This window comes from Hibiscus syriacus, unplaced genomic scaffold (assembly GCF_006381635.1).
Source record: "Hibiscus syriacus cultivar Baekdansim isolate YM2019G1 unplaced genomic scaffold, ASM638163v2 tig00111834_pilon, whole genome shotgun sequence".
Lineage (NCBI taxonomy): Eukaryota > Viridiplantae > Streptophyta > Magnoliopsida > Malvales > Malvaceae > Hibiscus > Hibiscus syriacus.
Window position 1 is genome coordinate 1,680,301 of NW_024063192.1, and position 24,430 is coordinate 1,704,730.

At 37.4% G+C, this 24,430-nt stretch overlaps 4 protein-coding genes across 5 annotated transcripts; 2 read left to right on the forward strand and 2 right to left on the reverse strand.

The window, feature by feature from the left end:
• The first annotated feature begins 186 nt into the window (after positions 1 to 186).
• Positions 187 to 19,541, forward strand: LOC120171414 (NAC domain-containing protein 6-like). 2 transcript variants are annotated; one of them, XM_039179120.1, is made up of 5 exons: positions 187 to 429; positions 509 to 777; positions 998 to 1,407; positions 9,726 to 9,728; positions 19,532 to 19,541. In XM_039179120.1, coding segments are annotated over exons 1-4 (864 nt in total). In that variant the 5' UTR covers positions 187 to 245; the 3' UTR covers positions 9,727 to 9,728; positions 19,532 to 19,541. The 2 variants fall into 2 exon arrangements, with proteins under 2 accessions (XP_039035051.1, XP_039035049.1); XM_039179118.1 differs by lacking the exons at positions 9,726 to 9,728; positions 19,532 to 19,541 and having other exon boundaries at positions 998 to 1,430.
• Positions 1,650 to 2,912, reverse strand: LOC120171413 (endochitinase-like). The gene is made up of 3 exons (XM_039179117.1): positions 2,450 to 2,912; positions 2,186 to 2,345; positions 1,650 to 2,114 (listed from the first exon to the last, which is right to left on the reverse strand). The coding sequence occupies exons 1-3, from the start codon at positions 2,871 to 2,873 to the stop codon at positions 1,700 to 1,702; spliced, it is 999 nt and encodes a 332-aa protein (XP_039035048.1). The 5' UTR covers positions 2,874 to 2,912; the 3' UTR covers positions 1,650 to 1,699.
• Positions 17,898 to 19,480, forward strand: LOC120171412 (endochitinase-like). Its single transcript, XM_039179116.1, has 3 exons — positions 17,898 to 18,403; positions 18,669 to 18,822; positions 18,908 to 19,480. The coding sequence occupies exons 1-3, from the start codon at positions 17,935 to 17,937 to the stop codon at positions 19,308 to 19,310; spliced, it is 1,026 nt and encodes a 341-aa protein (XP_039035047.1). The 5' UTR covers positions 17,898 to 17,934; the 3' UTR covers positions 19,311 to 19,480.
• A 260-nt stretch (positions 19,542 to 19,801) lies between the features above and the next one.
• LOC120171411 (protein ALTERED PHOSPHATE STARVATION RESPONSE 1-like) lies at positions 19,802 to 23,690 on the reverse strand. The gene is made up of 4 exons (XM_039179115.1): positions 22,112 to 23,690; positions 21,742 to 21,956; positions 21,135 to 21,358; positions 19,802 to 20,950 (listed from the first exon to the last, which is right to left on the reverse strand). Exons 1-4 carry the CDS (start codon positions 23,391 to 23,393, stop codon positions 20,224 to 20,226), a joined length of 2,448 nt encoding a protein of 815 aa, XP_039035046.1. The 5' UTR covers positions 23,394 to 23,690; the 3' UTR covers positions 19,802 to 20,223.
• Between the last annotated feature and the right edge of the window lie 740 nt (positions 23,691 to 24,430).

Below are 24,430 nucleotides of genomic sequence, written 5' to 3' on the forward strand. Positions count from 1 at the left end.
AATGAACAAAACCATCAAAAACATATAGTACAGGGACCTTTTATACAGTTTGACCAATTGTTTGTTGATGACTTGGTAAATGCTTCCTGTTTATCCCTGTTTATCCCTGTCAGAAACATGTATAAATAAGCAAATGTTCATCGACCAAACATTGTGTGTTTAGCATTCAGCAAGCATTTTTTTATAAGTTTCCATCTTATTTTCTTCGATTATATATATAGGATCAGTATACGCAATTAACCACAATGAGCAGCCAGTCCAGTATGGATGATAACACCTCAAAGATTGAACTTCCAGGCTTCCGGTTCCATCCAACAGAAGAGGAACTCCTCCAATTTTACCTCAAAAACATGATTTACGACTGCAAGTTCCAGTACGATGTAATCGGATTCCTCAACATCTATCGCCATGATCCCTGGGACTTGCCTGGTACGTGTATACATACCTAAATACACACACACACACATACATATATAGTCAAATAATAACAATCTTGTTTTCTTTATAGGGTTGTCGAAGATTGGAGAGAGGGAATGGTACTTCTTTGTGCCGAGAGATAGGAAGCATGGAAGTGGTGGGAGGCCGAATAGGACTACCGAAAACGGGTTCTGGAAAGCCACAGGCTCCGACCGGAAAATCGTGAGTTTATCCGAACCGAAACGCATTATCGGCCTGAAAAAGACTCTCGTGTTCTATAAAGGGAGAGCTCCACGAGGAAGCAAGACTGATTGGGTGATGAACGAGTACCGTCTCCCTGATGGTTGCCCCCTGCCCAAGGTATACTATACAGTATACACCTTTCTCATTTTCAAGTCTGAAACTAAAAGTAGAGGGACTCAATTTCAAACTTTCAAAGAGTACAGGGACTGGAGTCATATTTTACACCTATGAAACTCATTAGTAACTAAAAAGGCTCGACTTTTGACTCCAATACTTAATATTTCATTAATTATTTCATGCCAAACTTTCTGAATAAAATCATATGGAGACTGTGCAGGATGTAGTGTTGTGCAAGGTGTACAGGAAGGCAACATCATTGAAAATTCTTGAGCAAAGGGCAGCAGAGGAAGAAATGAAGTTAATGAATAACACCAACATATCTCCATCATCATCATCATCCATGGAAACAATTTCATTTTGCAGCCCAAAAGAGGATTTGGTGCCATCAATGGCGGCACCCCAAATGTTCTTCAAGAAAGAAATCGAAGAAGAAGCAATGGAAGAAGAGAAAGTATCAGAGAAGAGACTGTCTTCTGTATCTCTGCAACTTCCATTAGGCAGTGAGAAATTACCAGAGCTTCAAATGCCCAAAATGCTTAGCGACTGGACACAGGATCAATTTTGGGCTCAGTTGAACAGTCCCTGGTTCCAGAATCTCACAACTTATGGCAACATCTTGAATTTCTAGTGGCTAAATCACTTTACAAAAATGCTTTAAGTCTAAGACTAAGAGGACGAGGACCCATGTTTTTACAGCTTTCAAGCTTTGAGAAGCCTTTGCTGGTTTTGTTAATGAAAACTTTTTGCATATATGTTTACATATGACTAATTTGTCTGATGTAACTTTTGGTGTTTTGGTGATTTGTATAATAATCATATTCAATACTTATCCATTCTATCAATTCAATCCTGATTTAAAACGATTCAACTAAGTTAACCCTTCAAGATTTAAATTATGAAAGATTTTTCGTGACATAAATTAAATTGATTTCAATTTTAGGGACATGTCATCAACAAATTCTTTCCCGAAATTTCTCTGATTGTAGCAGTCAAGATAGTCTCCATAGCTAACTCCAAACATGTCACAGTACCTCTTGTAGAACCCGATCCGATCCTCCCCTGCCGTATTCCGTCCCCGACCACATTGACCGCCATTGATGATATTTGTGATCAATCCATACCCCGGAAGCCGACCGGCTGCCTCGTCCCTAGACAAAGGCATCCATGCTCCGACGATCACATCGTGACACGAAGGCTTTATCCATTGCGGTGTCATCCAGAACCATAACGCAGACCGGAAGGACAACGTGGCATCGGTTAGTAGCAGGTCGGGGTTTTCTAACAGCTGCTTTTGCTGCCCTATGGATGCTCCAAATTTCCCATAGTTGTAGTTCCTAGAAAATTAAACATGTTTATTTCAGTGTCAACAAAAGCAAACAATTGGTGGAAGGTGATGTTTGGTTACCAAGAAAGTTGAATGGGACCTCGACCGTAGTATTTCTGACCAAGAGCACATGGGAACTGTTGATTTCTCCGGTCGCAATAATCTGATTTAGGCTTTATTTCCTTATTGTAGCAGTATCCCCATGCATATGGACCACCGGGTGCGTTCCACCCTAGTCCACCTAAAACCATCAAATCATTCAAGTCTACAAAAAATTTCTAACAATTCTTAATTAACTAAAAGTATGGCCAAAATTTTCAAAGAGAAGACGAACATGGAACAAACCAGTAGTTTCATGGGAGGTTTGGCCGAAGAAAGCAGCAACTTCCCTCATGCGAGTGGCATCATCGCCGGTGGTAGCAAAAGCAGGAAACGACTTTGCGGCGGCCACGAAAGCTTCATAGGTGTAGAAGCCAGCGGCAGGGCAACGCGTATCGTTTCTATTATGAAGCATCTCCTCAAACATTTCCCTCGTTAAAATACTGCCGAGTTTATGGCGGCCGCCGCAACCGCCAGCAGCAGTGTCACCGTTGTTGCAGTTACATCGGCAACCATTTTTATTGAGGCAGTAATCATTAGTGGCGCCACCGTATCGCCATTGGGATATTGGACACACGACACTACCAGGTTGGTTTTCACCCTGCTTGGCTGAGCCTGGGAGTACAAAAGATGAGAACGAAGAGGAAAATGACAAGGCCAGAGCTCTCATTTTTCAAAAATGGAAATGGATTCCGGTCAGTTGAGTGAGTGAGTGAGTGAAGAAGGCGACAACACTAATTATACCCTTTTAAATGATTCAAACTGACAGTTGTACATTTCATCTACCAAAAGTTAATGCGGGCGGCCATAGCTATTCAAATTTTAGATTCTCGCACTTTAGATCCTATTCAAGTTTTTAAAATTTTAAAAATAAGATTTTTCATGTTTGGGATAAAACCGAATATATTGTAAAAGTTACACAGTTGAAACTTGCAATGTACGGGTGATAATCGGGTGGAGAAAAATAAAAAATTGTTGAGATTTGAATCGATGAGGATGGAGAATAATTGAAATCTTTCACCTATAAGAATGGGAATAAGAGAAGTTTTATCACCAAAGCTTAAATAAGTATAGAGACTGTGATTACTACATCCGAATCGTGATGATAACTGAATTGTATCAGTGTGAATAAATGTGGAGATCCCCGAAAAATAAGCGTAGGGATCCTTTATATTTTACAAAAATAACCGTGGGAATCCTTGAAAAATATATGTGAGATTATGTGTTGCTACTGTTACATCTCAAAGAAACTAAAATTGAAGTTTAAATCTTTTCTCATTTAATATACATTGATTTGTTTAGAATAAAAATTGTCAAGATTGTACATATACATTAGGTGTTAGATGAATATTAACATTTGAATCTTTCATATTATAAATAGAGATCAATTTAAGATAATATGATATATCTTACAAATTTTAGGTATTGCATTGATTTCAAAAATATTTATTTATTTTTAGGGATGTGGATCAACTAAAACCTGTAATGATTTATAAAGGATAAATATAAAGACATAAAAATCCCCAAAACATATAATAAGAATCTTTCAAAATCATATCTGCAAATATTAGGACAGAATATGTAATGCAAAATCGTCACCGTCCCGACCGTTGCCACTCCTATTATAATGGATACCTTTGCTGATAGCTTATTGTGTAAAGCTATTGTTTTATTTTAATTTGTTAGAGTTAATTTAAATTTTGAGTTTTAACCGAGTTTTGTAATATTTAAATTCAAATGGTTTTATAACAGTTATAATGTCACGTTGAAATATCAAAGTGATAATTAAATTTAATTTTTTTTTTAAAAAATCACATATATTTAAATTTTTTATATCAACATAATCAAATAAATAACAATATAAACGCTTCGTGATAATTTAATATAAACCAAAATAATAACATAATTAATAAAGACGATGGAAGTCTTACGAGGATGGTACTCATAGGGAACAAATCTTAATTTACTAAACAATGAATTAAAACATTTGAACGATAAACTTTATAAATTCAGTAATACATTTTTACTACATACAGTTTATAAATATAAACATGTAAGATAAGAATAAACAAAGAGATATACATGTATCCCCACCAAACACTTGTATCACCTTCGAACAACAAATATCATGCTTATCTGATGTTTGGTTGAGAAAATTAATTACGGTCAAAGAAAAGTGAATTACAGTCAAAAGGAGAGTGAATAGAAATCACGGTAAAACAGCTTACCGAATATTTTTGGCAAGTCATTTTCCTAAAACATGTCACACGCTCGTTCTTTTTCTCCATTTCTTTTGCCTTAGACCAACGCAGCTCATCGTCTCTCCTCACTGGCTCTCTTCCACTCACTGATTCTCTTTCTCTCATCGAATCTTTTTTACTGTCATTGGGACTCCGACGTCTTCAGCAAAGGTATGTTTCACGTGCTTCCTATCATCTAATCTTTTTGCCCTAGAGAGTTGCGAGGTTTTTTAGGATCTAATTTTTCAAGCATGCTTCCTTCATTTCCACCAGTTAATACAATAGACCAACTGGTGTTGCTTTTCATGTCAATCCTCTTTCTTTTTTTTTGGTCATGGAGTGACGCCTAATGGAACGGGAAATTGGACACGATGGATTTATATGGAATAGACTCAAACATGGGTGGGTGGGGAGGTGATGAGCATGATCGTAGGACTAGATAGTCTAGTTATGATGGTGCTTCAGAGTATTGGTACGATGATACAAATCACGAAAAAGGAAGATCAAGCGGTGCTACTCACAAATTTTTTTTTGAGGGTTGATCCATATGTAGAAACGTGATTTCTTAAAACAAGAAGAAAGTTCTGCTTGCATGATAGTGGAGAAGAATAGATTTCACTTTTTGTTTCTTGTATTCTAGAGAATAACTATTAGATAGTATTTGTATGTTAGAACTTGAAAAACATAGTATTTTAATCTCTGTGTATATTTCTTTATGGGATTGGAATCCTAACATCCTACAGTTGAATATCAACAATGGGTTTGTAATTATCCACAAACCATTGTATTCAAGGAAATGCTTACTTGACTTATGATTGTGATGCTTAGTAAATATTGTTGTACATATGATTGTTCATTAGAAACACTCATTCTTGTGATGTTTGTATTCTCGGTGAGAATGAATTTCATCTCCACTTTTACTTCTGTCTTATTGCTTAAGTTCTGGTGAGTTGTGTTAGATAAATTTCTATAATATTCATACTTCTTCCATCTTATATTCATACAGTAATTTTCATATTAATCTTATAATTTATATCTTTTAGACTTTCGTACATTGAGTACAGGAGTAAATATATAGCCCATATGAGCTTTCAAACATGTAGTTACTCGGTAAAAATCAATATGAGATTTGCTATATAAATAAGATCCGAGACTCTCACTATTGTTTATGTTAAACTATGTGTTTTTAGCTTGTGATAAACTATGTTAATCAATATGAAATCATATATATGATATGATTAGGTCCGTAAAAGAGTTGAGTTCGAGTATTGTTGAACTCGACTCGAAAACCGTAAAACTGAGCTCAAATTAAAAATTCACAAACTTAAAATTATCAGGCTCGGCTATAACTTGAAATGAAAAATTGAAGCTTGATTCGACTTGAAAGCTCCTGAGCTTAAAATTCTCAAGCTCCTGAGCTTGAACTCGAAATATTTTCAAACCTAGATCGATTGAAGCCCAAACTCGAGCTCGAACCTGAACTTTAAGTAAAAAAAGTCTTATATTTGTATTTCTTTTATAATAATAACAACATATACATGTTAATATTATTAATAATTTGATTTTAAAATCTAAAAATTTAATATGTTATTTTTTTGAGTTGCTCACGAGCTTTTTGAGTCGAGTATCAAGTAGCTCGCTTCAGCTCGTTAAGAATTCGAGTTAAGTTAGCTTGCTTTGTCTCGTTAAAAGTTTGAGTTAAGTTCAAGCTCGAGTCAAGTCCATTCGATTCAAGAGTTGGTTGAGCTTTAACTAAATTGGTCTCGAGTAACTCATGATTTGTCCCATCTCATTTATAACTCTACATATGATGCTAAATGCTATACGTACACGAGCTTACATAATTGTGCTTAATAATGCTTAATGTTATTTTTACTAGGTAACTACATGTTTGAAAGTTCATATGAAAATATTAAATTATTGGCTTCATAAATATTTTATAAATTAAAATTAATACAATCCTATTTTCTTTTAATCTAAAATATAATATTCAAGTTCATAACCCTAATATCTTTAAGTTTAAACCTTAAATTTGATTATATTTTGATATATAGTCCGCTTAACCTAATGATTTAGAATTTGCCTTATGTTATTAAGATAAAAGGCTAATTAGCTTAATCAAAACAATAAAATAAAAGGCTAATAATCTAATAAACAAGAGACTTTCGATATTTTTCTTCATTAACGTTTTATTATGTCCTCAATTTAAAATTTCAAACAAAATTAGACAACAATACTATCAACATAACTATTAAATTAAAATTAATTGAATTTCTTATGCAATGGACTTATTTCTTGTAAAAGATTTAATTTCTGATTCAAAATTAAAAATTAATTTCTATATTTTTCAATATAAAAATTAGATAACAACAGTATCAACATCAACTATTAAATTGAAATATTTAAAAAAAAAAATTCCATCTTTCCCGAAGCCCACAAATTCAAGTGATATTTTGATGAAGCTAAAAATGATTGAATACTCGCCCACATGCTAAACGTTTCCAACTTTTTCTTTGGAATTTTGTAATAATCAGTCGGCCTTTATAGATGAGACTCTTAAATACGCCAACTCAATTATAATATTGTAAGAATTATTTTGGATGTCTAATTATAATACGCGAGAATAATATTATGTAGTTTTGTATTTAAAATAAGAGAAAATCGCCTCAGTGACCAAAAATGCCTTATAATATACGATTTTAACCAACTTTTTTTGGATTTGCCAAAATGACCAACAAAATCGCAACGCGAAATAAAAATCGCAACGCGATCCCCAGAATCGCAAATCAGTTTCCAAAATCGCAACGCGATTCTTTAAAATCGCAATGCGATAGTACAAATTCGCATTGCGATTTTCCAGAATCGCAACGCGAATATGAAAATCGCAACGCGAACACATAAATCGCAACGAGTATCCGTAAATCGCAACGTGTATCCGTAAATCGCAACGCGTATCCGTAAATCGCAATGCGTATCCGTATATCGCAACGCGTATCCGTAAATCACAACGATAATACATAAAATCGCAACGCGTATCCGTAAATCGCAACGCGATATTTAAAGCGTCATTATAATCGCTACGCGTATTTTATTTTCAAATTACAAAAACGAATATTAAGACAAAATCCCGTAATCGCAACTCATAACCTAAAACCTAAAATCACAACTCAGTCCCATCTCCATCTCTCACTCTCTACGGCGAAATCCGTCCCCATCTCCGAAGATTTCCGTCCCCATCTCCGGCGAAATCCCTCACAACCATTCACGGTCAGAAATCCCTCACAATATTCAGAAATGGAAAATCAACCTCAGAGGGTTAGTTTTTTTAATTATTTTTATTTTGAAATTTTTGCATTATTGTAGGTTTTTCATATTGAAACTGATGATAAGTTTACTGGTCATTTCAATAATAGATTAACCATTTCACTTAGATTTCATTTCGCGTTACGATTCTCTCGTTGCGATTTTCATTTCGCGTTGCTATTCTCTCGTTGCGATTTTCAAGTTAGTATTTGTCTTTGTCTTTGTTCTGTCTTTTGGTTGAAGTAATGCAATCCATTCAAGTTTCAATTTGCAGAAGAGTCGCAACGAGATAAATGAAAATCGCAACGAGAGAATGACTGTCGCAACGAGAGAAATGAAAATCGCAACGAGAGAATCGCAACGCGAAATGAAAATCGCAACGAGAGAATCGCAACGCGAAACCAAAATCGCATTGCGATTTTCATTTCGCGTTGCGATTCTCTCGTTGCGATTTTCATTTCGCGTTGCGATTCTCTCGTTGCGATTTTCATTTCGCGTTGCGACAGTCATTCTCTCGTTGCGATTTTCATTTCAACCAAAAGACAAAACAGTGTTGCAAATTTTAGTTTCAAGAATAAACTACTACTTTTTATGTTTATTGTTTTTGGTATATCTTCACAGTGTAGTTTTTGGTATATCTAACTTGGTATGTTTATTGTTTTTGTAGAAATTTTTTTCGGCTTCATTGACATTAAGGAATAAAGTTAGCCTAGCCACTACAATTGCTTCGAAGCTTTCACCTGCTCAAAGACAATTGTTTGAGGAAACCTGCTTCGGGCCATGGCTGAGAGTACAGCATCCGGGTGGAGATGCTAATTTGACCCATTTGTGGCTTCAGACCATGACATCAAATCTACCCGACAGTATACAACGTGGTGAGGAAGAGATATGGTTTCATTTTCCACCAGCGTATACTTGTTTTGGGCGGAAGGAGTTCTGTTTAATCACTGGTCTACGATTCAGACACGATGATGTAGGCCGGTACACTCGTCATATCGCCCGCCCATCATGGTTATCCCGGGTTTTTCCGGATGAGTCAATGGAGAAGCCGAACCTATACGTCGACGACCTGAAGAAATTGTTTAATAAGAAAGCTGGTTTCACTCGGATGGATGACGTCGATGTTGTCCGAGTATGCCTTCTACTACTTGTGTATGCCGGCTTTTTAGGCAGAGAGGCCAGACAACCTATTCCTCGGGAGCTAATATTGGTAGAGGACCTGAATGCATGGAATCTGTTTCCGTGGGGTTCGTATATATGGAAAGCTACCTGGACTAAATTGTCTACTGCCTTTGATGACCGCAAAAGTTTGCGTGGCGATGGGTCGAAATACACTTTGTCAGGCTTTGTTTGGGCCTTTAAGGTAAGAATTTCTATATAATGTTTCTAAAATTATAATTAATTATTTAACAATTACTAATTTTGTTATTATATTGTTTGTAGATTTGGATATTCGAGGCTTTCCCCAGCATGCGTACATATGCAATAAAAACGTCAAATGATATTCCCAGGGCTATTTCCTGGAAGAGGAAAACTCTGTTGGATTGGGAAGACTTAATACCATATGCGACAATAAATAATGTAAGTTAACACAAATACTTTCATATAATATAAACAAGTTATTAATAGTAGACGTTTAACTTTGTTTGAGTTTTTATATTTTAGGAGGCCAACATTCCATTACAAAGACTGACACCCACGGAGGAAGAGCTTGCCACTGATTGGTGGCAAGCTAGTCAGAGTTTTTTTGATGGCACGGATGATGAGCAGCATCCACTTCCTCCAATTCGAGAGCCATCACCTCACCTAGAGCCATCACCCGATCGACCCGACTATACACCTCTAGAACGAGAGCCATCACCTATCCCGTCACATCATCGAGCCTCTTCTCCACCATCACCTCATGATAGGCGACCGGAAAAGATGCCACGACTCCTATCTCCCTGTTCTCCACCTCCACCTCCACGGGATGAGTCAAGGGAGTTACGTGATGAGGTCAATGCCTTGCGTGAGGAGATCGGTACTCTACGCGATAACGATGGTGCATGGCGTGTGGAGGTGTCAACTTTACGTGGTGAGGTTGTCGCTCTACGTGAGATGATAGTATCGTTGCAGAATGAGGTTCATACTCTACGCAACGAGGTAAGTTTAAGATTTTTCATATTTAACTTAATGATAAATTTACTCGTAATTTCACTTAGATTAGCCATTTCACTTAGATTGCTTAGTAAATTTATTCGGTTGCTGCCAATTTTGCTAAACTGTGTATTCTTTAACACTGTGAAATAGTATTTGTCTTTGTTTTGTCTTTTGGTTGAAAGTAAATTTGTTCGGTTGCTGCCAATTCTGCTAAACTGTGTATTCTTTAACACTGTGAAATAGTATTTGTCTTTGTTTTGTCTTTTGGTTGAAAGTAAATTTGTTCGGTTGCTGCCAATTCTGCTAAACTGTGTATTCTTTAACACTGTGAAATAGTATTTGTCTTTGTTTTGTCTTTTGGTTGAAAGTAAATTTGTTCGGTTGCTGCCAATTCTGCTAAACTGTGTATTCTTTAACACTGTGAAATAGTATTTGTCTTTGTTTTGTCTTTTGGTTGAAAGTAAATTTGTTCGGTTGCTGCCAATTCTGCTAAACTGTGTATTCTTTAACACTGTGAAATAGTATTTGTCTTTGTTTTGTCTTTTGGTTGAAGTAATGCAATCCATTCAAGTTTCAATTTGCAGAAGAAATAGTTTACTTTCGCAACACGAAACTTAAAATCGCAACGCGAAACCAAAATCGCAACGCGAAATGAAAATCGCAACAAAAGAATCGCAACGCGAAACCAAAATCGCAACGACAAAATCGCAACGCGAAACCAAAATCGCATTGCGATTTTCATTTCGCGTTGCGATTCTTTCGTTGCGATTTTCATTTCGTATTGCGATTCTGTCGTTGCGATTTTCATTTCGCGTTACGATTTTGGTTTCGCGTTGCGATTTTGGTTTCTCGTTGCGATTATCATTTCGCGTTGCGATTTTAAGTTTCGTGTTGCGAAAGTAAACTATTTCTTCTTCTGCAAATTGAAACTTGAATGGATTGCATTACTTCAACCAATAGACAAAACAAAGACAAATACTAACTTCAGGGTATTAGTTTGAAACATATTTTTCTTTGTTATCTGATGCATTTTGTGAACTATGATAGAATAATGACTTGGGTGAATACAATGCAAGTTTGAAACATATTTGTCTTTGTTTTCACTGTTTAAATATCATGTTTGTTTATTTACTGATTTTTGTATTTAATTATTTAGCGGCCCGATATAGTGGATGCTTTACGTCGGGTTATGCTTGCACGACGGAGTTCACGCATCAGACAGCGTGCACGTGCTATTAAGTCTCCGTACACCCCAATAGTGCGAAGACACCGCAAGAAGAAGCCCGACTCGCCTGTCATCCCTCAAGAGTCCACTCCTATCGTTGAAGAGGCCCCCCTATCATTCCTCGAGAGTCCCCTCCCACCGTTCAAGAGGCCACTGTCATCATTGAAGAGGTCCCTCCCACCATTCAAGAGCCCGATTCACATGGCGTCATATGTAGGCTTCTTGAGAAACCCTCTGACGTGCCGGACATTATGGATTCAAGTTGGCTCTCGTATGAGTTACCGGCCAGTACCATACCGGTATCTGAAGAGGAGAGGGAACAACTACCGGACACAATTCTGGATAACACCCTTTGGGCTAAGACCGCAGTTGATTTTTATCTACATGAGCGGAGCCAGGGGTGTTTCACTGACATATGCAAGCTCACCGATGATATCTATTTGTTGCTTGATCGGTCTTGGTGGGGCGTATTATTAGGGGTCGAAGACAATGGCTATTTCGATGGGGGGTAAGTCTTATATTTTTCTTATATTTCAATTTGATTAATTTTTTTTTTAAATTTATGTAAGTCACTAATATATGTCTTTTTTTGTAAAACAGCATATCGATGCGTGGGTGACACGTCTTCTAATAATAAGAAAACTTAAGAAAAATAAAAATATACGATATACAATTATGCCGACGTCTTTTCACGCCGTTCACTTGAAGAATGCACGAGATGAATCATTTGATTTGGGCAATGGACAAGCTAAACTTTATCCTGCATGGTGGGAGGTCGATAAGGTTAGTATTTATTTTAGATTGAGTTTAAAGGTTTTATGAAATAAGTGCGCAAATGAATGAATTATTACTTATGATTGCAGGTGTTTATCCCTGTTTTGGAACGTAAACATTGGATTCTCGTCGAGCTTCAGCTCCCATCCCTTAAGACAATAGTGTATGACAGCATGATAAATTACATATCATTGGCTGATTTAAGAGATGTTATTAAGGGATGGAGCTCTCATTTGGCTAAATTCTTGGATGCGATCAATTATTGGACTCGTTCTGGAAACAAGAAGCCAAAGAAGCTCAATATTACAGTTATTAGAGACGAGATCGCGCCACAACAAACGAGCGGAGCCAGAGGAGATTGTGGTCCTCTCGTATGCTTGGCGTTGGAGCGTTTGACGACGGGAAGCACCAAGTATCTACCTCCCACCGATAGAGATAGAGCTGCAGTAGGCTTGTGGTTTCGGCATTATATGGCTAAATCGATATATACGAGACGCTGCCTACCTGCATCCGCGTTATAAAAATGTCCATAAACAATTGGTAAGTTTATAGACTTTTGGTTTGAAAATGTTTGGTTAAGTACCTAGAATTCAATAATTTGCTGTTTGTAGGTTTTAGATGTGTAGAAAGTGTTGTTTGAGCAAATGTTTGGTTTCTGCAGGTTAATCTCAGAAGTGAACTGCGTGAAAATGATGTATGGCTGCAAAAGTTGATTCAATAGTTTAATTGATTGTTTTTTGATTGTTTAATTGATTTGTAAAAGTTGATTCAATAGTAGATGATCGGAAATAAGAATTATTGCTTATTTTTTGATTGTTTAATTGATTTGTAAAAGATGATTTGTAAAAGTTGATTTGTGTAATTGATGCGAACATAATTATTATTTGTGCTTGTTTAATTGATTGAAATGTAATGGTTGATTTTGTTGATTTCAATCTGCATTATGTTGAAGGCAAAAATGACTATCGCAATGCGAAATGAAAATCGCAATGCGAAATGAAAATCCCAACGAGAGAATCGCAATGCGAAATGAAAATCGCAATGCGGAAATGAAAATCGCAACGAGAGAATCGCAATGCGATTTTAATTTCGCATTGCGATTCTCTCGTTGCGATTTTCATTTTGCATTGCGATTTTCATTTCGCATTGCGATTCTCTCGTTGCGATTTTCATTTCGCATTGCGATTTTCATTTCCGCATTGCGATTCTCTCGTTGCGATTTTCATTTCGCATTGCGATTTTCATTTCCGCATTGCGATTTTCATGTTGGGATTTTCATTTCGCATTGCGATTCTCTCGTTGCGATTGTAATTTCCGTGTTGCGATAGTCAAATGCATGCCTAATAAGTGATAACAACTGAATAACAAGAGTTGGTTAAGTCAAAATGGTTGGCCTGAGTCATTAATTCAACTGAAAATGTTAAAAGTTCACACATAAAATCCACATAATACAACGTTTGCATTTAAAAATCACCTAAGTTAACAGTCCCAAAAGGTGAAGCCATTGTGATTGGGATTTTAAAGATGATTGCCTTTTGCTTGACACCATATGAGCTTTGGATTTTGATGAGGATCCATATTTTGGTAGAGGAAAAGATGATTTTGATGGCACTGGTGATCCACATGTCAACCTTGTATGACCACTTTCCTTGCACCGACTACATGTCGATCTCTTCTTCTCTTCACCCTTAGACGGTATACGATCGTGACTTTTTGGTCGGCCAGGTAGCCTTCTGTCCATGGCTGGTGGCAAAACTGTTTGTAAGTCATCTGGTATGTCCCACTCAGAAGGATGTGGAATAGGGTAGACAATCTCGGCATAAGTCTGTCGATAAACTTCTGTAGTGTAGCAATCCATAGCGTATGCGTTTGAATCATCTTGGTTTAAATGAAGAGCAACTTTTATAACATGGCCACACGGATAACCAGATGTTTGCCATTTCATACAACTACACGTCTTTGCATTTAGATCGACTAGCCCATTTAAGTTATTATCCAGTACTTGAAACAAAGTGTTTGAACATGGTTCAACTCTCCATGACGTTGACTTCACAACACGTTTCGTTATCTTTTTTTCAGTCATGGTGTAACACGATGTTCCAATGTTCCTGTAAATTTAAATAAACAATACTTAGTAAAATATATAAATATGATAAGTTACGAATTCAAAGAAATAATACCTGCATGGTTTCTTTTCTTGTAGTACCACTGTTGAATAGAGGCTCGAAAAAACTCCATTAACATAGTAATGGGTAATTTCCGGGAATGACGACTTAGAGCGTTGATTGATTCTGCACTATTAGACGTCATGAAACCATATCTTGCTCCAAGTTGATGTACTATTGACCATCTTTCAAACCCGACATCTTCTAGTGTTTGAGCACACTGAGGCAAAACACGTCTTAAACAATTTATATGCTTATTGAAATCCACTTCCCGATAAGCTTTTACAGCCTTCCAGTATGTCCATTTGTGCTTTTTATACCAGCAGACCTTGATTTTAGATTTCTATACAAATGAACACCACAAAGTCCATGAAAAGCATATGGGAAACACCTTCTAACAGCGTTGTCAATTGAGTTTGCCCTATCGGATATGATTGTCAGATTGCTAATAGGACCTATGCAATCCCTAAGATGCCCCATAAACCATGTCCATGAATCAGAGGTTTCAGATTTGCCAACCCCGTAAGCTATTGGCAATATCCCATTGTTAGCATCCATGGCTACTGCTAATAAGTTTACTCCAAGGTATCGACCTTTCAAATGTGCTCCGTCAACTATAATAACTGGGCGCATGCAAGTAATAAACGAACGAATCTACAAAATAATATACACAAGAAATATAATCATTTAAATGTGAAATGCATGTAACTAACAAAAATGAGTCAACAAAATTATATTGATTTACTAACCGTAGCACCAATGGCGATAAACAGCAACTCAAAGCGTCCATCTCTATCTGTTTTGATATGAGTTACCGACCCAGGATTTTTCAGCTTTAAATTGTGACAATAAGCCGGCAGTTGGGCAAACGATGCTTCTGGCGACCCCCTCAACAATTCCAAGGCATAACATTTGGCTCTCCAAGCTTGAGAATATGATATACTAATCTTGAACCGAGCATTAATGTCAGTCATAATTTCATGTCCCCGATATACCCTGCCATTCAAAAATTAACTCAGCCAGAAAACCACCCAACACCTTTTTGTTTGCCTGTCTATGGTGAGGAAAAACTTGGGTTCTTGAACATGTATGTTTATCAATAAAAGTCCTAACTTGAAACATTTCGCAATCTTTTATTCTCTTTGCAATCATACGCCACGTACAGTTTTTGTCAATCATACACCTTGTTTCGAAACGATCTTTGCTTGATTTGTTAACTTTTAGTTGATAGCCATCTTCCACACATTTCGTATACAAAGCTATCTTCAAGTCTTCCTTTGTATCAAAACAATCATCTTTCTTGATACGAATAACTTTTGTGTAACAATTAACTGCTTTCTTTACCAACTCTTCTTCTGGTATCTGAAGTAATTCTGGCATATTCCAGTTATACGCCCGTGGCATTTTCTTTTCTTCGGGGACTTTTTCTTCTTCTTTTTCTTCTTCAGGATTATATGAATTACAGAATGGATGTTCAACATGTTCATTCACAGTCGTAACTTCCTCCTCATTATCATCAACAATACATTCTTCGGCAACGGCTGTTTCATCATCAAAATTCGGGTATTAACCAATATCAAAATCATTACACGCAAGGTCTGTTTCTTCTTCTGAAACATCATCAAAATCCGTGTATTGACCAATATCAAAGTCCGGATATTGACCAAGACCAAATTTCGAATACTGACTAGTACTCATAATTTTTTCTGTTGGCTCATCATCGTCTAACTGGTCAATACGAAAACCGGAATTTGGTGCTGAAAGTTGATTGGGATTTGGATTAGAGAAAGGTTGTGGGTTTTGAGAAAAACTTAGTTGATTACTACCCGCTACTGACCCAACAATACTACTTCTAGGTTCAACAACATACAATGTAACATCATCTTGTGAAACACTAATGTAAGCAATGAATCGTTCAACATCTTCATTGTCGGTTAACAAATAAACTTTACCATTTCTCTGATAAGATAGCCTAAATCCACTTAGGGGCTCTAAATTCAATTTATTTGAAACACGTAGCATTAGAGTTTCATAAGTTAACTTTTGTAAAGACAATTTTAGTTGAAGATTCATGGGTAAAGGCATATATTGTAAAACACCATGAACATTATCCCATGACCCTCCAAAACACAAATCTATCCAAACATGATCAACATTAGATGATTTCATGGTTGTAAATTAATTTACTAAACAGACGAGCTGCGAAACTAAAACCTGTTGCCGGATTGGGAAGGATGTCGTTGGATATAGGAACGGATGTCGCCGGAGAGAGTGATAGATGGAGATGGAATGAGTTGCGATTTAGGGATTTAGTTTATGATTTGCTGCTGTTTCGTAGTTATATACCCAAAATTTCAGTGTTGTGATTTACAGATTCTCGTTGCGATTTACGGATTATCGTTGCGATTTACAGATTCTCGTTGCGATTTACGGATTATCGTTGCGATTTACAGATTCTCGTTGCGATTTACGGATTATCGTTGCGATTTACGGATACGCGTTGCGATATACGGATACGCATTGCGATTTACGGATACGCGTTGCGATTTACGGATACACGTTGCGATTTACGGATACGCGTTGCGATTTATGTGTTCGCGTTACGATTTTCATATTCGCGTTGCGATTCTGGAAAATCGCAATGCGAATTTGTACTATCGCATTGCGATTTTCAAGAATCGCGTTGCGATTTTGGAAACTGATTTGCGATTCTGGGGATCGCGTTGCGATTTTTATTTCGCGTTGCGATTTTGTTGGTCATTTTGGCAAATCCAAAAAAAGTTGGTTAAAATCGTATATTATAAGGCATTTTTGGTCACTGAGGCGATTTTCTCTTAAAATAATCTTCTTTAAAAGCTGAATTATTCGTTTAAATCTAAAGTTTCATAAAAATTTTAAGGAGATTTGTGGAAAAAAAATAGGCTTGAAAAACAAATTCCTAGAAAACATTAAACTCATTTAAAAGTGAATCAAGGATACACAAAAATTTTCTTTTTAACCGTCCGGCCGTAAACGTTGTTAATTTTCTTCTTTAATTGTCAGATAATTTTAAAAGTTTTATTTAAAATTAAAAAAAATAAAATTATATATTTTTTTAAAAAAATACAAAAAAACTTTTGAAATAGGCCCAAAACTTTGAAAAATTTCATTTCAACCCCTAAATCCACGTAGGTCGTCGCACTTCACCGTCGAGGAAGCTTTTCCTGACCTCACCTCCTCCCGACGATTTGTATCCCGCAAACTTTAGGAAGAAAATCACATTCCCACGCGATTTCGACAGCCAATCGTTAACAACTACGACGACGTATGACTAGGAGGATGACAGAGACTACGTCGGCGACGGTGGTCGCTGTCAGAAAGGGCGACGATGGGTCAGGGTTATGGATTTAGGATTTTTAGGAATTTGGATTTTTTTATAATTTAAGAGAAATTAGGATTTTTTTTATAAATATAACAATATTTTTAATTTTTAAAACACAAATCTCAAAATTACTAGAATGTAACACGTGTCACTTAACGGAGAAAACTAACGACAGTTATGGCTCGAACACCTAAAGTGGTAACGTTTGTAATATTAGGCACCTGAATCATTCAAAAAATAGTTTATGCACCTATTAGTGAAAAATGAAATAATTTGGACATTTATTTTATAATTAAGCCAAAAAAATTCTTTTATTTATGTATCATATAATATATGGATGAGATTAATACAAACTTGGGCCAACCATTTACAAATACGATAGAATACATAATGGATCCAAAGTAAGTAAATAAAACGTTTAAAACAAAATTTCAAGAATATTTTCACGTTTCTCCTTCATCCAAACTATTTATAGAACCCCATCCTCTCGTGCTTCATCACGGTTGAAAGTAGAATTCAAAATAATGAGATATTGGGTGGTGTTCGTTTCGTCTTTGGTTTTATCCTACGTGCTCGTAGGCAATGCTTTTCAATGTGGGCATCAAGCCGGTGGTGCTCTGTGTCCACCAGGCATATGTTGTAGCTTCTGGGGCTGGTGTGGCACCACTGACCTCCACTGCCTCGTTGAAAATGGCTGTCAAAGTAATTGTGTAGATGGCCCCGACACTCCGCCACCACCAGCCCCTGAAACTCCACCGCCTTCCCCCGACATTCCGCCCGGTGGTGCACTCGGTGATATTATATCAAGAGAAATGTTCGATGAGATGCTGAAATATAGAAATGATCCTCGCTGTCATGCCGTTGGCTTCTACACCTACGAAGCTTTCATAACCGCTGCGAAGTCTTACCCAGCCTTTGCCTCAACCGGCGATCTGGCCACTCGGAAAAGAGAAGTTGCTGCTTTCTTAGGCCAAACTTCCCACGAAACTACTGGTTTGTCCAATTCTCAAACTCCACTAATTTGACCTTAGTATAAGTTTCACCAAGTTTTTAACGTGACTAGTTGGCCTTGGCCGACAATCGAGTATTACATTAGCTCATTATAGAGATGATTTTCCTAATTTAATTTTTTTCCGTTCACCTCAGAACTTAAATCTCTAACCTTATTTAAAGGACTTACTAGTATCTCATATCACTAGATCAGTCGGTTGTTGATAGATATTAGTGTGTTTTAACGGTTGATTTAATGACGTTGCAGGTGGATGGCTGGGAGCACCGGATGGTCCATATTTTTGGGGATATTGCTATAAGGAGGAGATAGGTTGCCCTTCACATTATTGCCAGCCAAACCAAAATTTTCCTTGTGTTCCTGGTCAGAGTTATTGTGGCCGAGGTCCCATTCAACTTTCATGGTAACTTCATCACCTTTAACTAGTTATATTTTCTAAATGCTATCCTACATAATCTTGTTTTCTAATGAAATTCCGTATGTCCCAGGAACTATAACTATGGCCAATTTGGAGAAAGCATAGGGCGTAAGGACCAGCTTTTACGAAATCCCGCCATCTTAATAAACAACAATACCATGTCCTTCGAGTCTGCTTTCTGGTTCTGGATGACTCCACAGCCACCAAAGCCTTCTTGCCACGACGTGATAACCGGAGTATGGACACCTTCACCTGCTGACATCGCAGCGAATCGCCTTCCCGGGCTTGGCGTGACCACGAATATTATCAATGGCGGATTGGAATGCGGTACTGGTCGTCCCGACGACAGGGTTCAGAGCCGCATCGGGTTCTATAAAAGGTACTGCGACATGCTCGGAGTTAGCTATGGCGACAATCTTGACTGCTACAACCAAAGGCCTTTCGGATTTGGACGCTTGGTGGATTCGATGTAGCTTTTGGTATCAAATGACGGCATTGATAAACAATAAGTGTGACCTTTATGATTCGGTAGAATAAAACAGTGCCATGTGCTAAATGCACTGTGTTCAATGCTCCGTCTTTGAAAGTTTATGTAAGCTCAAGTTAAATAAAATCAATAATTGATCCTTAAGCACTGGGGGAAGATGTTTAGTATTCATAACCTCTAAAATTGGTATCTAATTGGTTTATACAGGAAAAGGGTTGAAGGGGTCAAACATGAAATTTGTGTAACTGAATATCTGATAATAGATCTTTTAGTGAGAATAATTTGTCGGACAAGATAGGATCACAAAGACAATAAAACTCTTTCATCATCGATCCAAAAGCTTATTATGGCAAAAATTTTGACAATAAAATATGACTTCCTTTCTAATACATTATTGACATTGCCGGCAATAGGCAGGACGTCGAACAGAGCCATCTTCTATACAAAAACTGAAATAATTCAAGTCAAAATGGAAGAGAAAATAGTACAACATTTGATTGCGTATGAGCATTCTCGATTTGCATGAATCACTGTAAAATACATACAGAAAGAATCCTGCGTTATAAAACTTATTAATCATGCAAAAATGATGGAGAATCTGCCTACTCCGATGGTTTGGCCACCTCGGCTTTCTGTAATTTGTAGAAGCAACTAGCAAGCCCGAGTTTCCTTCAATCGAAAGCAAATAAATTGCGGTTTGAGTGAGATATTCGACACCATGAATGGATCTTCTCACCTTGCACACAGGAGCTTGCAATCCGAAACACCGAGCAACTTGCCCCTATTGAATTCTTCACTTATGAATGGTCTTTGCGGCATTAACAACGGTGAAGCTTGTTCTATTGTTATTTCCCTCACGCGATTCAGACTGATGGAAGAGCAACCGGCCAAGTCGGGATTTACAGCTCTTGAGAGATTCTTTCTTTAACACGTCGTAAAAGCTCCTCGTAGGCTTTGGAGGACTCCAAACAGAACCTCTCCATTGATTCGAATATGCATAGCAAGCTCCCTTGCAAATTTCCGTTGCTAGTCTCACTCTGATACACTTGTCCTGATACCGAGAGACTATTGCCATCTCCGGAGACCAAAACGATTTGCTTATCCAATGCTTGGATATCTTTCTGTAACCTTTGATCCTCTATATCCAAATTCATGGCTGTTATCTCTAAATCCTTATTGATCATCATTCTCCGATGCATTTCGGACTTATCTTGTTCCCAAATCTGGAGTAGACTCATGGCAAAAATCCGCATCGAGTTAACCACCTCCCTTTCAGATATTCTATCCACTGCCTGTGACCATTGGTTACATATTACGAATATCGGAGGCGCACCGACCCGACTAGGTGAAAAGGGAGCTATTCCGTCATCTGTCACTTCAGGTTCATAGTAAAGACATTTCAGAAGCCAGTTATTCAAAGCCCTGACATAACCCTTCTGGGAACCTATCCACCGGGAGAATCTTAGAGTCCAACTAATAAGTTCATGCTCGAGCAGCAACGTGGCTTTTAGATGATCATCGCTTATCTTTTTGCCCGATCCGACAGAACCTAATGTTTTGGCTTCTCTAATCACCTTATACTGACTATGATGGCATTCAAGCATACATTTCCACATTGTGCTTAACCTGGATAAAAGAATTACGAGGAAACATCATCAGACAAATGTAAAAGCAATGGTCATATATAAGAAGGTTGTCACTCGATTGTACATTATTACAAGCTAAAAGCAAAATACTGACACTAAAGAGCAATGTAAGGAGAAAGCGATAGGAAAATGCAATAACTTGTACAAACAGAACAAAAAATTACCCTTCGATCAGTTCATTGAGCAGCGGCCATAGTTCGTCATCCCTGATCTTATTGATGGTCATAGATATCTTGTCAACAACTTGAATTGTAATTCTTAACTTTGTCGATAGGCTCCTGATTATATTCCGGGTTGAATCAACTTTATTAGCTTCAGCACCCTTTTCATCCAGTCGTTTCAACTTCCGGCATTTCTGGTCATAAGCTACCCGCATCTTCTCTTCAGCCTGCATTTCATAGGATACTACTAAGCCATTGTAATACCATCGGAAAATCAAATCAAAATGAACGCAAGGTGTTCCTAAATGGGGTGCAGAAACAACAGTATTCCAATATTATGCCATGAAAAAACATTAAACTCAACAACATGAAGCCCCTTCAAAGGTGAATGAGTATCTCCGATCAGTAACATCCAGAGAAACAGTTTTTTAATGACATATAAATCAAATTAAACTAAAACAATATAAGGTAAAAATAATAGACAATCAAACAACTCAATACACTGAAATGAAGAGGAACCAAATGCAAAACAAGAATAGCCCACTAATCAAGTAGTCCATACAGCGTTTTGAGATGACCATGATAGGTAAAAACAAATACTACAATATACCTTTACTTCATTGTAGAGTTTCTTTTCCCAAAGATACAACTTCTGCAAAGTAGAGGAAAGGTTTTTCGGCTTCCTGGCCAATTCTTCACCAAAGTCTAGTAAAGCTGGATCGGTGTTGTCGGTCGAAGATGAAGAGGTGGCACTTTCAGAAGTAGATGGCTGAGATGATGATACAACTGATAATGAAGGAGTAACTGCATCCAACATCTTGGAACCTGTTTCGCAGAAGATACTCAAATCCCACATTTAGCATTACACTATTACTACTAGAGGGAAAAACAATCAAATAGAAAACCTATATTTATAGCAACAATCCACGCTTCCCAATTCACAGGTTATGTACAGTCACAAAAAGGATGAAAACAATTACCATGTTTGCGCTGATAACGAAGTGTTCCCACCTCAAGCAACTTGGCAATTTCACTACATGACTCGGAAGCTCTCACAAACTGAACCTGTATCTCTCGAGCCAATTCAAAAGCATTCCTAGGAGCGGCTTGTGGTCCATTGTCATGATCCTCAGCCTTCTTATCATCCACAACTTTCTTATCCACCACATGAACCTCATATTCTACCCCATCATTTTCCATTCCATCACTCGGCCTCGCCTTATAATGCGAAGACTCTGCTTCATTGCTAGCAACTTGGCCATCGCCGTCTTCATCTGGCGGCATGGGATGCTCGCCGCCGTTGACAAATTTCTGATCTCCATACACTTCTTTAACTACTTCATGTTGATAATCCTCTTCTTCCAAATCAGGGATCCCTTCCTCTTCTGTCAACTCCCTCGAGTCCCTACTCGAATCACAAGGAGGATGGTAGCTTTCATAATTCTGAAAAGGGTTTAAAAAATCCCAAGCTGAAGCTCTGGGAGGTGAAGGTGGTGGCGGTGGCGGCTTCGAGGATGACCCTGCCGCCGCCAACTTTGGCGTTGAAGAATCATAACCAGGCGCCGGATAAATAGAATAATTACTGAAACCACCGTAATTTGGGTAACCCGGATTAAGGTATGAACTAGAACTAGGATTATCATTACTAACAAAAGAATAAGGATAATAAGACGATGATGAAGATTCACCCATATAAACCGTCTCTGGATTCATAGGCCTCTGTGCATAAACAATAGACGGCGTTGGTTGTTTCTTCATAAAATTCATATGCATAAACCCACCTGGAAAAGACCCAGTTTCAAAAGCTCCATAATTGGGATAATTCTGGTGTATATGCTCTATATGACCGCCACCGCCGTCGTGCAAAGGAGAATAATGATCCGAATGGTGCAAACTCCCGCCCGAATCATCTTCATCCGAATCCGAATGGAACCGAAGATGAGACCCGGAATCGGAATGGCGGTGAGAAAGAGCACTTTTTTGGGGTGAACTCGACCCGACTTCAACCGGATCCAACGCTTTACTCTTAAGTTGATTATGAGACGGCGGAGAAGGAGGCGCCGCCGCCTCCGAAGAGGTGCCAAAATCATGCTCGATGAAATGATTCAAAGACTGACCAAATAACTTCAATGAAGCAGTGTAAGCAACATGAGCTTCAGCTAAAGCAAAACGTAGCTGAATCGCTTCGTCTAAAAAAGTACATCTTTCTCGACAAAGAGTAACCGCGGGGAGATCGTCTAACTTTGAACCAGAACATCCCATTGTTTTCACCCCACAAAAAAAAAAAAAAGGAAAATGACCCAGAAAGGACTAGTGTCTTATTTAGAGATGTAGGAAACAGAAAACATGGTAATAGTGATTGTTTCTCGGGAAAATTTCAGGGCACGACAAAGAAAAAGAGGGAATCTTTGACAGCGAGGAGTGTGTAGACTGTGTTGCAACATAAGCAGAAAGAAGACAAAGAAAAAAGACGGAAACTCTTCTCGAAACAGTGCTCTGTGCCGCGTCGGTGCGTCTATTGCTGGAGAGTTATTACAAATCAAATCAAAATCTTCAATCTTTTTTATATTATTTAACAGCATGCAATTAGTTATTATGACAATTAAAGATAATTTCAATTCGATTTAAACGTATTCAAATTAATTTTTTTATATTAATTTATGGAAATGGAAGAATTCACTTTATAAAAATTATGAATTTTTCTGACTAAACAAACATTGTCAAGATTTTGGTTTGACCAACAACTTCACACTAATGCTTTGCACATGATCTTTACAGTTACTTAACTGTTAGAATATGATGCCCAACAATATTTTTGAATTATTATAGTATTAGTTTTAAGGGACGTTAAAAAAAAAATTAAAAACAGGAAGAAGCAGAAGAAATCCTTACCAAATATTTTAGCATGCGGAGAGAAAAACCTTCAGTATTGGTTATTTGATCCACGAGGCGTCCAGGAGTTCCAACCTACAGGGCGAAGATTAAATTTCAATCGTTTAAAAAATAAATATTCATATGTATTGTTTGTTCCATCAATTGCCTGCGTGTCTCCTGAAAGCTGCTTAAAACAATTTGTATACTGATATTTTTTCTTGGGTTTTTAACGTTTAAGGAAGGTTACTACCATTAAGGAAACATCTTATAAACACTAAACAAAGTTTCCAAGACAGATGATGTTATCTAAATAAGCTTACAGACTAGGGATGGCAAACGGGTACAGTTTCATAGATTCCGTACCGTATCCACTCCAATTGGAGCGGGGATGGGTATAGTTTTAGCAGGTAGTGGGCGGGTGTGGA